At 37.0% G+C, this 16,754-nt stretch overlaps 1 protein-coding gene across 2 annotated transcripts; it reads right to left on the reverse strand.

The window, feature by feature from the left end:
- Nucleotides 1–1,110: 1,110 nt before the first annotated feature.
- Nucleotides 1,111–16,740, reverse strand: LTA4H (leukotriene A4 hydrolase). 2 transcript variants are annotated; one of them, XM_017804528.1, is made up of 19 exons: nt 16,547–16,740; nt 15,465–15,595; nt 13,275–13,395; nt 12,735–12,803; nt 11,918–12,022; nt 9,587–9,639; nt 8,881–8,953; nt 8,440–8,580; nt 8,204–8,227; nt 7,265–7,335; nt 7,041–7,152; nt 6,010–6,154; nt 5,825–5,928; nt 5,363–5,433; nt 4,813–4,867; nt 3,876–3,971; nt 3,275–3,357; nt 1,929–2,033; nt 1,111–1,620 (listed from the first exon to the last, which is right to left on the reverse strand). In XM_017804528.1, exons 1-19 carry the CDS (start codon nt 16,691–16,693, stop codon nt 1,500–1,502), a joined length of 1,827 nt encoding a protein of 608 aa, XP_017660017.1. In that variant the 5' UTR covers nt 16,694–16,740; the 3' UTR covers nt 1,111–1,499. The 2 variants fall into 2 exon arrangements, with proteins under 2 accessions (XP_017660017.1, XP_017660018.1); XM_017804529.1 differs by lacking the exon at nt 16,547–16,740 and adding an exon at nt 16,029–16,511.
- Between the last annotated feature and the right edge of the window lie 14 nt (nt 16,741–16,754).

Raw genomic sequence — 16,754 nt, forward strand, 5'->3', positions numbered from 1 at the left:
TTGTTATTGTTGAGAAGTGCTCACACAGAGCCAAGGCCTCTTCCGCTTCTCACCCCACTCCACCAGTGAGGAGGCTGGAGGTGCACACGGAGCTGGGAGGGGACACAGATGGGACAGCTGACCCTACTGACCAAACGGACATTCCATACCCTATGGCATCATGCTCAGCATATAAAGCTGAGGAGGGAAGGAGCAGAAAGAGGGGAAAATGTTCAGAATGATGGTGTTTGTCTTCCCAAGTCACTGTAATGTGTGATGGAGCTCTGCTTTTCTGGAGATGGCTGAACACCTGCCTGCCCATGGGAAACAGTGAATGAATTCCTTGTTTGGTTTTGCTTGTGTGTGCAGCTTTTACTTTACCTATTAAACTGTATTTATCTCAACCCATGAGTTTTCTCATTTTTACTTTTCCAATCCTCTCCCCCATCCCACTGGGGGGAGCGAGTGAGCAGCTGCCTGGTGATTAGTTGCTGGGTAGGGTTAAACTATGACAACTTGAAAGCTTGTAAGGATCAAAACTCAGAACATAAATTAATCAATTGTCAGGTTCTCCCCTCCTCAGTGCTATTATTAAATCCAAGCCTTTTGTCACGACCTATATTTGCTATTCTTCTCCCCTAAATCAGCACTTTTTGGTTTTGTTTGTTGCTTCTTTGCACGGGGTTATCCCTATGTCAACAGATTTAATTTATACAAACATATAATCTCCAGGGAAAGCAGTCCTTACCAAACTCGCTGCAAAACCCAGCCTAGAGATGGCAGCATTCCCCACAGCATCACCTACGCCACCACCTTGAACTGCAGCGCTGTAACAAATCCAGGAAACACGGCTCTCCCATTGTTTTCAAACTTACCTCTAAGTTGTTATATTAGCACAAGGGGTAGAGCCCAGAACCAGTAAAAAATGAAAATATTAAAAATATCAAGCTGGGTAAGGAAAGACTTGGACTTTAGCTCCCCTGCAATAATAAGTTTTGAAAATATATAGTGAGTGGATTGAAAACCATCTTCATAGTCCTTTTGGACTCAAATATTTCTCCCACAACAAAACAATAAATAAAACAAAAGTATTAAATCAAAACTTTTTGCACAGATCAATACACAGGCAAGTAGGGAAACAAAAGATTTATTTTGTAGTCTTTAGATACTTGAAGTTTCAATCACCGTGCTATGGAAAAGAATGCTGTGCACAAAGAGTCATACCATCCACCAATTAATTTATCATGTTTTTGAATTCTATCACTGACAAATGACTGACATCTCAGAACAGTTTCTGCGTGTTCTAAAAATTGCCTGTAACAAAAACATTCTTCCAGTTCCAGAGATGTAGCAATTTTGCTACTTTACTTGGAAGTGCAAAATAGAAAGTACTGAATTTGATTTGGAAAATTAATTTTAAGCTACATCAGTACCAAAGCAGCAGAGCATTTAATGGCATAATCAAGCACGTGTATCAACAGTTTGGGCAATAAGTCTCTTCTTTCGGCAACAAGAAAATTTCACTGGTCCTGCTTCAAGTCTTTGCCCACAAGCATTGAAGTGACTGGGTGCATAGAGGGTCTATGCTCCAGAAATGTCTTGACAGCCAGATCTCGACTCTTGTCAAAACTGTAAAGGTCCCTGTAAAAGAAGGAGGAGGGAGGGGAAGCACCATTACAAAAATCTAGAAAAATAGTACACCAGGGATTTCCTCAAGGTTTTACTTTTCCCTTGAAAGCCTTGCCTTAAGGTGCATACTGGGATTAAGCTTTCTTCTATGAAAAAGTCAGCAAGTGGAAAGCGACTCAGAAGATAAGCGTGGTCACAGTATTCCGAGAATTCTCTCTTATATCACTTAAAGGTGTGCCATAAATGCATTTCTATTATACATTCCATTATACTAGAAATGCCAACAGCATGAGCTCCTACAACTTGGAGATTACTTTTACCTGAACAAGGGTCGAGTAAACTTCATCCTGCCCTGATCTGTTGCCATTTTTAGAGCCAGAGGAATAGCTTCTTCCCACTTGGACCTGATACAGAGACGCAGCCATCTGGAGATGGGGGGGCAAAGAAAAAATTCACACTTTTATTTTCATTTGTGGTGGTTGGTTATATTACGACTCTGTTCCCATAAACACTCTGGGCACTGCTCTGTCATCACGGGAGTGAGATTCTAGCTAAATTCAACATAAAATATTTAGTGTTTGACTAGCATAGTACAAAGGTGAAGTTTTCCATAAAACAGGAAAAAATTGCAGCCAAGTTTCTCCAAAATGGTCCGATTATTTTCTGAAGCTATGTAATTTTTTATATTACAATAGTGTCTAGTTGTATCACTCAGAATTAGAGCTGAACTATACAGCCCTTGTCATATTTGACCAAGTGATTATAGAAAACCCCGAAAAAAAAACAGCAAAAAATCCAAACAAAATATCACAAGCTACTGGCATGTGCTTGTTTTGTTTAAAAAAAGAGAAGAAATTCATCTTGTTACAGGAAGTTGGAACTATATGTTTAAAATACTTAGTTTTTTAAATAAGAAACCAAGAACTCCCCCCAGTTAAGGCAGAACAGTGGTAACTATTTTAAATGTATCCAAGTAGGTAACAGTAGCAAAATATGGAATACTTCAAGATACCTTTTGAGATTACTTATATTCCGATGGGGTACCTTTTTCCAACAAGTGACATGTGTAAACACAATTTGTAAATATAAAATAGAAGAAATTAGGGTGGCATGAGAATCAATTTAGCCAGAAGTACTTACTGCTTGTTTAGAAATTTCCCCTTTGACATTTACTTTTTTTAATGAGACAAATTTTTTATAATAGTAAGCAATAAAATGTGACAAAAAAAATTTCAAGTTGTGTTGAAAAAAAACATTGGTACATCAGCAGAAAAACTGACTAGGTTAAGTCCTGAAGACCAGGTGCTGACTAAATATTGGAAAGATTGTTCACTATTGTTTTATTCAAGACCACCCCCAAAATAAGTTACCAGGTTGTCAGGTTCCTTTGCTAGCATGACAGATTAAAATAAGGCACAGCTAATCCACTGTCCACTTTGAGTTCTTCTACCAGACTGTATTTGCCCAATTCACAGTAACAGAACACGACTCTGGTAAGCATGTTTGCACATGTACTTTTAAAAAAAAAGCCACAACAACAACAAAAAACCCAAATCCAAAGCCTGCACCAGTTCTGTACAAAGGATGTCTAAGACCATTTATGAAGCAGGACAATTCGTTTTATGAAAGCATTTAATATTAGAAAAGTGCCCACACTAGAACCAACCTGAATCTTATTTCAGAATTGTTTATAGCATTGAAGTCATATGCTTCCTGCATGCGTTTGACATGTGACAATGGAAGAGGTGCCTGAAAAAGAAATTGCACAGTCAGAATAAGCCATAGGAACACTTCAAGCCAGATACTTCAAAAATAAACAGGGTAATCAAGAAGACTGATGCTACAAAGAAACTGAAATCTTACAAATATTTTATTTGTTCCTTTCACCTTTCCACAGTATTAGGGAACAGGCAAGGAATAAATGTCAGCTAACTCCCACATCCAGTACTATCAAAACAATCAAAACAAAGTATTTGCATTCCATTTGATTTATAGCTTATTTGCTATAACATCAAATACAGACAAATTCAAGCATCATCTCATAGTTTTCTTTTTACCTTTCAATCCAAAATACTCTATATGTTGCTTGTTAACTGAAGAGCCAGACATAAATCAGGGAGGCAAGGTTGAAGGTTTTAATAACCATGTATGGTGAGAGCAGATTAAGTTAGCAAAACTTAAAAGAACAACTTAATTCCAAAGCACAGTAGGGTTTCTGTGTCTGCTTTTGTGATACCAGAATCAAGTCACCCCAGGTGCACATTTACCTCCAGAAGCAACAGTGCCAGGAACTCAATTAACTGATGAGATGACATTTCCTTCAGGTCTGCTGAGCTGAATGAGCCCAAATCACTGTCTTTTGCCTAAAAGAGAATAGTTACTTAATTTTTAATAGGTATTTAAAAAGTACAATAGGGTGTAATTTTCTGTTTTGGCATCCGCACTTACTGTTGAGGTATTTCACATAAAGAAGATATTGATTTGTATCTGTGCAGGATGTTACAATAAGGGGAAGGGAGGGATTTAAGCTGCTGTCTGATGTTTGTATTCTTCACTTATTTTCTCTCCACTGATCTTTTTATCTCCACTGTCTTTCTGTCAGTTAGGTGAAAAATCAAATACTTTTTTTTTTATAAAAAGTACCATTAAGAAGAAAGTTAAAAGATAACATACAAGTACAGTGAAAAGCCACAGAGCTAACAAAAGGAAGGTATGCTGAATTCTCTATTAGTTGTATGTTGTTTATGGTTAAAATTAGGAGAAAATTATGTGGTATTAGTTACTTATTACAACTTATGTATTTCAGCTTTTGATGGGAAATGCATAACTTCACTATAACGTAGTAGGACTATTGCTGATACAATATAATCAGTGATGCAGAGATATCTTGGCATTTGTTTTTAAATCAAGTCATAATATCAGGGTTTCAAAAAGAATATTCTCAGTTCAGTTACTACATATGTTTAACAAGAAGCTGGCTGTGTGCCTTGTTAAAATACGTACCACACTTCAGCAACATAAGTCATAGCTAATCCACAAACTTTGATGAAAAGCTAGTCTAGGAAATGCAGAATCCTTGGTAGCCCAACTATCACCATAAATACACGCTCTCTCAGCAAACAATAGATTTCAGAAAAGAAGGGCTCACTTTGTACAACAAAGTTTTACAAGATACAGACACCTCAGCATTCTTTAACTACTCACTTCAATCCATCTTTGGCTCAAGGCAACGCAAGCATTTGCTAGTGTCATATCATATCTGTCAAATATTAAAAACAAAGGATCACACTTCAGAAACAGAAAAAGCACCTGTAATATTTTTTACAAGAATAATTAGAAATTATTCTCAAGTGGCTCCACATTTGTTCATTGTATGCTCCAACTCAATACTGCAACACAATTTACAAAAGATATCACTCCCTTGATCCCACAGACTCCTAAAACGATTAATGCTCAGCATATATGCTCATACATATATTATAGCTTAAAGCTGAAAAGAGAAGACTGTTGTAACAATGTGCCAGAAAAAACAATCTTTCCTGGCAACTTTCAAAGCAAAATGAATTTCCACCGGAATAAAAGACTGAAAATGTTAACGGTGATGTTTTTTTCTCCTACATAGTAGTAGGGCATTCTCTAATAAAATGTTTGTAAGAAGACTTTAACCCTGTTTACAAACTGTTTCATGACTGTTTGGAAAAATCATATGCAATCTGAAGAAGGAAAAGATGAACTTCAGAAGAATGTAGCTTACGTAGGCTTCACTGGTGGCATTCCTGGAGCATGAAACCATGAGTTCCAATCAACTTTATCAAGAACATCTACCTACAAAGCAACACAAAATCTTATTAAGTTTTAAATGTGAATTAATGGTTTCGTTGTTCTTTTCTGTTTGGTTGCATTTGTTTTTTGAGAAAAGCATACCCTATGAAATCTAGTTTTAACCTTTTTTTCTTTTTATTAACATCGCTCCATTTACCCTGGAGAATCCTATACAGATTACTTCAAAACAAAATATTCCCTTCTATGGAAAGAAAAAAAAAAAAGGCATCATAATGCAAACCAATCTTTACAAAATGCCAGATTACATAATACTAAGATCTTGAAATAAAGAAAAGAAAAATAAAGAACTGGTCTTTAAAGATGATAAATCATGAGTTATACTGTAATTTCACATTAAAAGGTTTCAAGCAATTAGTTTTAAATACTACTCAACCTTATCCTTGAAGTAGGAGTACAAGAACTTCTTCCAATCCTCTGTTACTATGCTCTTATAAGCAAACTGCTGAACGTAAGCCTTCAAGAAGCCCATGAAGACATCTAACAGTTAAAAAACAAATTGTTTCAGTGTTTGAAATTAAAATGGAAAACAATAAAATATAAGGTCTGACTAACACTTACCTGGTCCTCCAAGAAGTTGTTCAAGGTAAAAAAGCAAAGCAAAGCCTTTCTCATACGGAACAGATGAATAGGCAACATCAGGATCTACTTCATCCAGATTAAGGACAAGGTTAGTTACAGGATTTTTATCTCCAAGAGTATTTATCTGTGTCAAAAATACAAGAAAAGATATTCATCTAGGAAAACTAGCACTCTTTCAAATCACTACTAATTCTCTCTATAAAGTATAAACCATCCAAAACTAAGACAGCCTCATTTCAAAGCATTCTTTTGCATTCTTTTTCCTGAAGTTCTGAATCTGCACAAAACATAGTTTACTAAAATTTTTCTCGTTTATCAGTGCCTGATCGTGTAACAAACAGAAAGATGTTATCATCAATCACCGTGTGCTCCAGCTGTCATAACCACAAGCACCTATTAAACTATCCATATTTATCCCTTTATTAATAAACTATTTAACCACCTGATTTAAATGGTTGATATGAAATAAAAAATATAAGGAGGAAATATTCATAGTAAACCAGGTACACTGCATCACCAAAGAGAATGAGAGGGTCGGAAATATCACAGACTGAAATCTGAAAACTAAGGTTTGACCATGCTACTTAAACACAAAACTAAACAACCCTTTTAGACACAGAAAAAAAAAATCAGTTACTTCCATGAGGCATTGGAAATTTGGATGGTCACGCATGCATATAATTTTGACAAGCTTTTAGCTGCCTACCAGTACGGCAACAGGTAACACTGCAATTTAGCCTTACCCAAAATAAGCAGGGGAGTCTCTAAAGATGTTAATCCTTACAGGACAGCTTAAAATAGTTTAAAAAGCTTTATCTAATCTGTGTATATTAAGCTATTACCTTGGGAAGCAATCATACACCTTGGAATCAAAGCTGTTCATCATCTAATAAGAAAGTATTAGGAAAGCTGACTCAATTAATTTTATTTGTGGGAAACACATGAAAACAGCTTTTTTAATTTAGATATAGGCTTAAGTATAAAGTTGTGATAACTTTAAAAATATTTACCGTATTCTGCAGTTCTCTCCAGCCTCCCAGGGCTTGAAAGTGCCTGAACTGCTCACCAAACAACCGACCACCAATCCTGCGTTCCAAATATACAGTATGACCCTCATTCAGCCTGGAAATACATTGATAAAGTCAGCACCATAGGATGGCAAAACGAATTTGGTTGGTCTCTTTACAGATTAAATTTAAAATATGATATGCATTGCACTGAACATCATACTTACCAAAAATGCTCCCATGTTTTGTTGGTTACCAAGTTTCCTGTCCAGCTATGAGAAATTTCATGAGCAATAACCTAAAACACAGAAAACAGATCTAAAATTTAGACTCCTCTGAAAAAGGAACATCAAATCCCAACAGAAAGAATAAAATCCTGATGGGATCTTATTTACTACATTACATTCCAAAAGTCAGCCACCATTCATAGTTCTGTAGACCTATCCATATAAATTTCAAGTAGAGGACTAACTCCCCTAACAAACCTTCTACAGAAATAACTTTGAATGCCCAGCCTGCAAGCCATAGAGCCACACTGATCAACAAAAATCCTCTGGTAGCTTGGTGTAGGTAACTCATTTATGAAATCACATTTCAGAATACAGAATACCAAGTGATGGGCTAGTACTACTTTCCCACCTAAGCAACTTCTGCAGTGCTGTGATTTTCCAAAATATCAAACAGGAAGTCACCCCTGGAAGGCTAATGATGCACAACACATTAAAAAGTATCCATATTTCTGTATTCTTGGTATAAGAAAATCTTTTTTTTTCTTTAGCAGTATATCAGTCTAGTAGAAAGACATATGAAATAAAAAAAATACTCAGAGCTCTCAACTTTCCAAAAAAAAAAAAATTACTCAAATTGTACTCATTACTTTCACTTTATAGTAAATTGTACATAATATGAGTTCTAGTTCATAGATACACGTATAGAGGAAGACGTTCCCTAGAAACAATTTCAATTAGGCCAATTCAGTTGTTGTTTTTAAACATATCTATACACAGGTGTTGTGGTTTAACAGGACAGGAAAAGAGCTACAGAGCAGCCAACCTCAGTCACCCCCTATACATACAGGCACCATCTGTTCATTATACAAAATACATACATCTCTGGTTTTCTAGAATTTACTTAGAATGAAAAACAAGAACCTATTTTGGACTTACATTTGACAGAGATCGATCACCTGCCTAGAAAAGAAAAGAAAAAGATAGGTTAGTTGTCAGTTCAAGTAAACCTCAAAATCGACCACTTAATGCAGTTTCTAGTACGATCCCTAACTCCAAAGGAGGTAGGAACAGGTCTGTCTAAGAAGATTAATCCAATTTGTACGTTACTATCCACCACTTGATGGGTAAAAGTCAACTTATCCTTAGGCCTTGCTTATCACTGTTATACTTACCAATAATGTTGGAGTTACAAAAGTGAGACAAGGATTCTCCATACCACCATAAGGAAAAGAAGGTGGCAAGACTAACAAATCATACTGTCCCCATACATAAGGTCCTGCTAAATCTTCTGCTGTTTTCAGCATAGCTTCAGCCTGAAACAAGAATCCACATTAGTTTCTAAGATGAATTCTGACTACAAACACTGAACAAACAATAAGCAATGGATCCCATATTTCATCCTCTGTCACCTTGGTGAGTCCCACATGCAAAAAGAGTACAAGACTGTATCAATATGTATTTGCAGTAATAATTTTGTGCTGCAAACATTTTTGGGAGTGGGAGGTAGAGAAAGAAGAGCTACAGATGAACAAAACAGTTAAACTCAGTTTGTTCCTTTTCCATACTATGTGAAATAGTTTACAAAACTTTTGTTGTTGTTTTTGATTACCCACCTCAGAAAACTCATAGGCTGATTTATCCACTAGCTCCTTTTCAGCCCACACCAGTGTCCTTGGGCCAATCTTTCTGTTGAAAGTAAAAATAAATGCCAATAAGACACTATGAACCAGAAATAATTCTATGGGAAACCAACATAGAAAGCATATGTTTAACTTTGCTCTTGAGTAACCCATGTTGCAGAAGAAACTTATTAGTCTTTATCTGTTATTCCTCTCCACTGCTAAAGTAAATCCTTAGAAAACAAAACAAACAACACACATCCACTGTTCAGCGCAAAAGAATAGGATTTTTACTTACAGATTTTTAAATGCTGAAAAGCCCTAATATAAATGCATTATTATGGCCCAGATTAACACAGCCTTGTGCAGATGAGAAATGAAGCTGAAGCTATACTTATCTGCCTTTTGTACATGACAAGGCTTATCTGTTACCCGAGAAAGATCTATTTCCTGTGCTAAATTGTAAACCCTTAAGAGCTTTTTCAGTTCCAAACACTTCAGGCGATTTCTCTACCTTACAGCAAAAGTAAAAGGATTATGCAAGAGCAAATCAATATACATGCAGTTTGATACAAACAGGCTAACTGAACCTTTAAGACCTTTCAAAACTAGAAAAAAGACCAAGAAACAATTTTTTAAAAAAGTTAACTCTGAAGATTTATTACAGTTATTAATATTTATACTGTGCAGATTCACTCACCTGCTTTCTAAAGCTCCAACCACTAAAGCAAACAAGTAGCAAGGTATGGGAACCTAGTGAAGAACATGAGAAAAAAAAAGAAATCTTATTTGTAATGTGAGTTACCAAGACCACTGATTCAGAGAAAAACAAAGATATGTAAATAAAGAAGTTTTCCTCTACAGCTTCCTGCCTTAAAGGCAGGCATTGTTTTTTTAAAGGCACTCTCCAAATGATATTCCATAGGATGTACTTGCTTCAAAGATGCTTCATGCAAAAGCCACAAAACTGTAAGTATGATCTCTGTTTGAAAAAATACGAATATAAAAATGCTGCTGGTTTGCTTCCTGTTCAAAAGAAAGTCAGTTTTCCATATTCATTTCAGTTAAATTAAATTTTGTAGAAGGAGAAGTTAAGAGACACTGTTCAGATAAAGGGCAGCTTTATCACACAGAAGGATGCAGGAAGAGTGTTAATGAAGTAAACAAGAATATTTATGGATATAAAAAATTCAGGAAAAATCAAAATGTATGTATTTGATTTCCATGTTTTTAATCAAAACAAACTCTGAGTATTTGTTATTTTTACGAAAAAACTTCAAACTGGAGTATCTTTATAGAGAAATGTTTTCTCTGAGTGCTCTGGAAAGAAAAGGGCATAATAGAGCCATCCCTGTAAGAGTTCCACTTTATCAGATTAACACTGTTAAATAAGTAAGTAATACTTTACATCATAATTAGTTGGAGACCACATTTCAGAAAATTTTATTCCACCATTATCTCCAAACTATTTAAATATCATTTATTAAAATACCCATATCATCATGTGTGTTTTAATTTTACCTATTAATCCATAGAACATATTCTTGAAAAGAACAAAGTCCACTGACTTATGTAATAGACAAGTTATTAAAAAATTGTCAATATATCCCTATATTTTGATGTCCAATTTGCTATTTCGACATTTTGAAATTCAAATGTCAATGGCTCTTGGGTGGTAAACTCATTTTTACAGAGGCTGGTCCGCACTACACTTCTTACCAGCCTGTCCACACAAGAGCAAAAAAAAAGCAGTTCTATGTAAGCTCAGCACACTTACATATCCAAAAGCTTGATGCATTTGCCTCTTTTATCTCATGAAACACATTTGTCTTTTTTCATTTATATATTTTGCGCTTAATGCAATTTTTTGGTAAAAGGAAAACATGTCTTTTCTAAACAATAATGGTTTTCTATATTAGAAAGCGTCACGCAATTTCAATTTGACTAAATTGTACGGGTTCACCAAACTTATCAACAATGTATTTCTAGATAACATACAGCTCTGGATAACACACAACATAGAAACCTTAAGTACTAGATTGTGAGCGGCAAATGTTTTGGCTCCACAGAGAAGGCAAAACACTGCATTTTGATGAGCTCTCAGATAAGGTAACTATTTTTTCCCTCTCTGCCCTCTTGCCTCCCTCAGGTTTCACAGAGCAACCAAATGAAACCCAAGAGCTGCTGCAGTTCAGAGTAGGCTCCCCTCCTCTCCTCCAGTCACACAATTCCATCCCTCCTTGCAGTCATTAAGTCTCTCAATAGCCCAGATCTTCTGTAAAAACAATTTATATTTCAAACTTATGTTAATTTTATCTGCTTGTTCAGCAAAACGAACTAGAATCACCAAGAGATCCCATAAGCATCAGAACTGTAATCCAAAAACCTGTGAGAAGAAAAATGCTAGAAGAGTAAATTGAGACTGCCGCTTTATGAGCAGTGGAATCATTAAACTAGCTGCACCACTTAATAGCATTTCATCCAGAGAACAGTAACATTTAATTCCCTGAAGATACTTTCCACAGAAGCCAAAGTTTTCACATTAAAAAAAATATACAGGATCTCTGCTGTCAGAATTTGCCTAACTTCAAGCTAAAAATTGGTTCCAATGCTGAGCTTCACTGCTAAGATCTTGGTGAGCTTAAAATTTGCTTAAAATTCGTTCTCTAAAACTTACTCTCATGTTATTTGCATCTGCATTATTTTCCAAGAAGCAGTGCAGACAGAAAGGATTTTGACAGGACTAGCTTTGAGTACACCAAATGTTTTCAATACTTGAATTTTGCTTTTCTGGGAATGCCAAAAAAAGACCAGTAAACACCACCAGCACTTACTGGCTGTCTTCTCAGAACAAAATCTGAGGTATCTGAAATAGGAGAAATCTGGAGATCCATAATACCTCCTGGTATATACCCACCATGAGTAGTCACATGATTTCCTGATGACATCAAAACCATCTCTGAAGTGATTGTGAACTGTATGAGTCAGGAATAAGACCGTGGGCATCCATTTACTCTCCTGGAGCACTTACATTCTGACTGAAACAGTATATCTTCCGACTGCTGTCCTCTGGGTCAGGCATCTCTCCATCACGATTAGCGCTCATGAGAGCCACCAGCTCTTTTGGAACGGATATCTGAAAGGTCACCCAACTATAAGCAATGCAGGCAGCACATAGGATTACACGACAGACTAGAAGCAGTGGTAACAAAGTGATAACAAAGAGTAGCCCAGATTGTTCTGTGGTTAAGTCATCTCCGTCAAGTAGAATATAATGTATGTGGAAAATTTTGTCTTGAAGATCGGTAATATTTAATTAAGCTGAAGGATTACCTCCACCAGAAGTTAAAAGTCTCACTTTCTTCAGACAACTGAATTATAATGTCATATTGCACATCTTGCTGTTTGATTCCTTAAAACAATCAAACTATCAAACTGCAAAGATCCCCTAACTACATAGCAAAAGATATACTTAAAGGAATACATAAGAGTAATTTCAAGAATTTTCATGCTACAGCACTCTTTGTTGTCTTACTTCTTGCCATTCTTAATTTTAGGACTTATTTCTTTCTAACTACTGTATTTCTTTCTTTTGGAAATAGATACGTGTGAATGAAAAGACTTGATATAATATATATATATCAGAAAACATAAAAGCTAGAGAAGTACCACAGGAAAGATAAAAAGTTCTTGACTCTTACATTAAGCTAAAAATCAACATTCTCTGTTTTTATTTTGGGCCACATGCTGGCAGCTACAAAAAAATCCCCCCAAAATGAGTGAATATAAATTCTCCCATTGTTGCAGTTGTCTTTAGTTAAGATACATATTAACTTAGGTTCATCTACCTCTGCATAGTAGGTTAGTTTCACGGCAGGTGTGTCTTGGCATGGAAAGATGGCTCTGCAGTGGGTAGCCTAGAGAGGGAGAAAAAAGTTATAACAGCCTTTCTAATGCAGAGGACTAGAAATAAATCAACTAATGTGTTATTGTGGAAATCCACACAGCTCTTCCAGAGAATTCATTATCCACAAACCAATACTTCTATCACTTACAGCTGACAGTAGTTTTCATAGTTAAGGCTTTTGTAAAAGAAATAATGGTAGGTAAGACTGATCAGCAGCCACATATATTGGTTACAAAGTAGTGTATGTTCTTCAACAACTGGAGAGCGTAAAGCACTTACAGAATTATTAAACTGCAAACATGTAAAAAATCTCATCAGTATCCTGGCATTAAGTGTTTCCCTTTAGGACCTTTGACATGCACAATTAGAAGTTATGGGCTACTGTACCTTCCCTTAGCAGACTTCCTCTCCAGCTCTGTAGAAACTGAGGAAAATAATAGTGGTATGTAAACAAGCTTAAAAAAAAAAAAAAGTACTCAACCTGACACTGGCTGAAGAGAAATGGGTGTTTCTTTCCAGAAGTTTGCTCTGGAGTAAACCACTGGAGAGCTGAAGACTTTGGAGAGCTTTCAAAAGAGATTTCAACAATTGCTTCTTGTCCCCTGTGTAATAAAGAACATAGACTGTTTTGACACAAATCCTGATCACACTGAAATACCTCTGCAAAGACTTCTGGAAAATAGGTCTGCAGCACTGTCTCAAAAGCATCAAAAATGAGAACAAGTAGCATACTAAGCACAACTTTTCCCTTCAAAGTATGATAGTAAAAATTAGATAGCTTATTTCAATTTTTATGTCAAAACACTTCTATTATTGTTTTTACTAACCATAAACTTTTCCTTTCCTCTCTTCAAGGAGAACATGGACTTTTTCTTTGAACTATTTGGGCCAACTACATATATATAGTTCTATCACAACTATCTAACACTGCACATATACATATAAAAAATGCCCAAACAAAAAAGTGCAAAACCTTACATAGGAAAACACAGAATGTGTATTCTGTAAATAAAAAAAATTTAGATTCTGTTACTGATGTTAATGTTCTGTAAGTATGATTCTTAAGCAGAAAAAAAAGTCTGCAAATTTTCAGTAATTACTGAAAATCCCTATTAACAGTAGGGTTAAGAAGAAAAATAAAAAAATGTTCAAATTTTTTTCAGGGTTTCAGAATTCGTGTAAAGTGGAAACTAACGGTTCTGTGAAAGACAGGCATCAACTTGCTCACAAGAGAACACACACAAACCTGACACATTCATACTCTTATTTATTAAAACCATATTTTAACCACACACCAAAAGCACACAGAAGTACTTGCTTCTATTCTCAGAAAGTTCCAGGTTACACATGCAACTTTCTGGAATAAACAATCCAACCATAAATCAGAACAAACTTCAGCTAATCAGAGGAGCTGGACATCAGATAAGCTGACCAGGTACACATATCTGGTTTATAACCAGCATTCCAAAGTACATATTCAAAAAGAAAAGAGAAAATACTTCACATTACCATAAAGACATATTGCTTTCTGAACAGTCAGACTGTCAGCTGTAACTCCTACCCTTTCTTATCGCTCTTTTATTGATACTTACATGGGGGACTATATCTCACACAAAATTATACATTCTTACGATCACAACTCATAACTCTAACTCCCCTTTTTTTCTTACAAGGAAATTTAGCACTAAAAAGAAAAAAAAAAGGCATCTGAAAGTCACACAAAAGAAACAGACCTATGTTTTTGTGTGGACTGTTTGCTCAAGTATGTAATTTGTACAGTTTCATATTAGATCGTAAGTGCTTCCCAGAAGGGACAGCTATTGTACAACATTCCTTTCTCTTTCACATTACATGTGTTTCTAAATTGCATTAATTCAAAGTATAACATGAATAAAAAAATTAGAGACCAGACAGTTTTTAGAGGTAGTAACTAGTTCTGAAGCCCAAAAAGTAAGAAGCAACTTAGTATGTAACTGTATTCAAACAAGGGAACTTTCTCATACAGTCACAGCTTTGGCACCATAGAGGGGTAAGATACTATGGAGTTACAATATATAAAGCAAACTACCAAAAAGCATCTTGTAATTTGGCAACAACCTTTAAATTCATGGAATTTAAGAGGTAGATTATGGTTAGTTAATTCTCGATCATGCTGAGAAAACTCAAGTACCAGTTTTCAGGGACTTAGTGCAGTCAACACATTAAAACTTTTATTATTTGAAAACATACTTCTATCTAATCATAGTGGTAACCCAAAGTTCTACAGAAATGCAGAGTCAACCCTTATGTAAAAGAATGGCAAACAGGGGCTGTAACTCCGTAGGCACTACACTGTAGCAATTCTGAAAAGACAGAATTCAGGTAGTTGAAGCAGAAATAATATTACTGATGAGAAGCACTGGAAAAATTTTGATACATTACACGTTATTTTGCTACTCAGTTTAGCAAGTAATTTTATACATGATATATGATCTGGGAGTAGGTAAAAAGACTCCCAAAGTTTTGGCTAACGAAAATCAAATATCAAATTAATCTACAAGATCATATCAAATGAATGCAACACCCTAATTTAAGTCCCTTTGCAAGCTTTACAGAACAACCCTACAGGCAGACAAGCAGCTTATACAGTGCATTTTGGAAACTACCTAAAGGAACAGACAAAAGTGTATACCTTCTTAGTTCCTTAGGAAATGTGATTTCCAGGGGGGTCCCCTTGAAACTGTGCTTTTCCCCAAAAGCAAATTGTGCGTCCTGTCCATTTACAGTCACTCTAAATACCTGTACATCTCTTGTATCCAAGACCTGCGATGAAGAAAACATTACATACCCGTTAAATAGTGTAATAATAAATGCAATATTTATGAAATCTTAAACACAAGTCTCTCCAAAGGAACAAGTATTTACTAAGTAAAACCAGAAAAACTGCCTAACTGTGTTGACCACTGGGAACAAGCATTTTAAGAGAGCAGCACTGAACTGGGAAAACTGGAGGGGAAAGAGGAAAAAAACCAACTTCTGATCATGGAAGCAGAAACAGGAGTTTACCAAGTGAACTACGAAGGTAGCGGGCTTCACAGTACTGCAATGAAGTGTAAAACGATATAAAAGCCTCTGCCAAGGCTTTCATCGTGGAACAAGCCACTGTAAATCCAGGCTTTCACTCAACAGAAGATGATCTAAATAGTGCAACACTCCCATTTGTAGCTCGAGTGAAGTGTTACTTTTTATTACTTACAGGATTAGGCTTTTTTCTTAAGAAAATAAGTGCCCGCCGCATAAGAATTTTACGGAGTCAGCATGAGAAGAAGGCCATAAACCTCAAACTTCACATACAGAGGAGCTAATGAAGTTCATACTCTTATTTGCAAAAATAACCGAGAAAGCAGCTGGCATAACGAAACACACAGGTGAAAAAGCCCTAATCGTAGTTTTCCACTGATTTATTCCCATCTTTTTGGCAACACCCTATTCGCCGTTTCAACGAGAAAAGACACATTTCTGCTCTTCCTTTGCCCACCGCGCCGGCTCTGGGGGCCAGGCGGGAACCGGGGGCTGCGAGGCGCTGTCAGCCGCCGAGCCCGGGGGTCCGGGGAGGGCCAAGCGGCGGGAGGGAAGGAAGGAAAGAGGGAAGGACCGGGACGCCGGCCGTGGGAGGGGAAGGACGTGGGAGACAGACGAGGGAAGGCGGCACCGGCGCGGGCTGCGCGGGGGTCTCCCCGCACCCCCTGAGCCCCCCCCGCCTCCCGCCGTTACCAGGCAGCGCAGCGCCTCGCGCTCGGCGCGCGCGGTGAGAGCGGCCGTGCCCCGCAGCGCCCGCGCGCCGAAGTCCGCGCGGCAGCGCAGGTGGAGGTGCCGCGTGAGGCAGCACGCGGGCGACGAGAACGAGCTCGGGTCCGCCATCGCTCGCGCGCCGTCTGCCCGCCCCGCGCGCCCGCGAGCAGCACCGCGGCCGCCCCACCCA

The sequence above is a fragment of the Lepidothrix coronata genome, unplaced genomic scaffold (assembly GCF_001604755.1).
Source record: "Lepidothrix coronata isolate B3197 unplaced genomic scaffold, Lepidothrix_coronata-1.0 Scaffold9, whole genome shotgun sequence".
NCBI classification, from domain to species: Eukaryota; Metazoa; Chordata; class Aves; order Passeriformes; family Pipridae; genus Lepidothrix; species Lepidothrix coronata.

Excerpts from the sequence above, each read along its gene's own strand:
- LTA4H (XM_017804528.1), bottom strand. The coding sequence starts at position 16,693 with ATGGCGGACCCGAGCTCGTTCTCGTCGCCCGCGTGCTGCCTCACGCGG. Across the intron at positions 8,228-8,439 it reads TTGTAACTCCAACATTATTG|GCAGGTGATCGATCTCTGTC; the intron begins GTAAGTATAACA and ends TTTCTTTTCTAG. Across the intron at positions 5,929-6,009 it reads ACAACTTCTTGGAGGACCAG|ATGTCTTCATGGGCTTCTTG; the intron begins GTAAGTGTTAGT and ends TTTAACTGTTAG.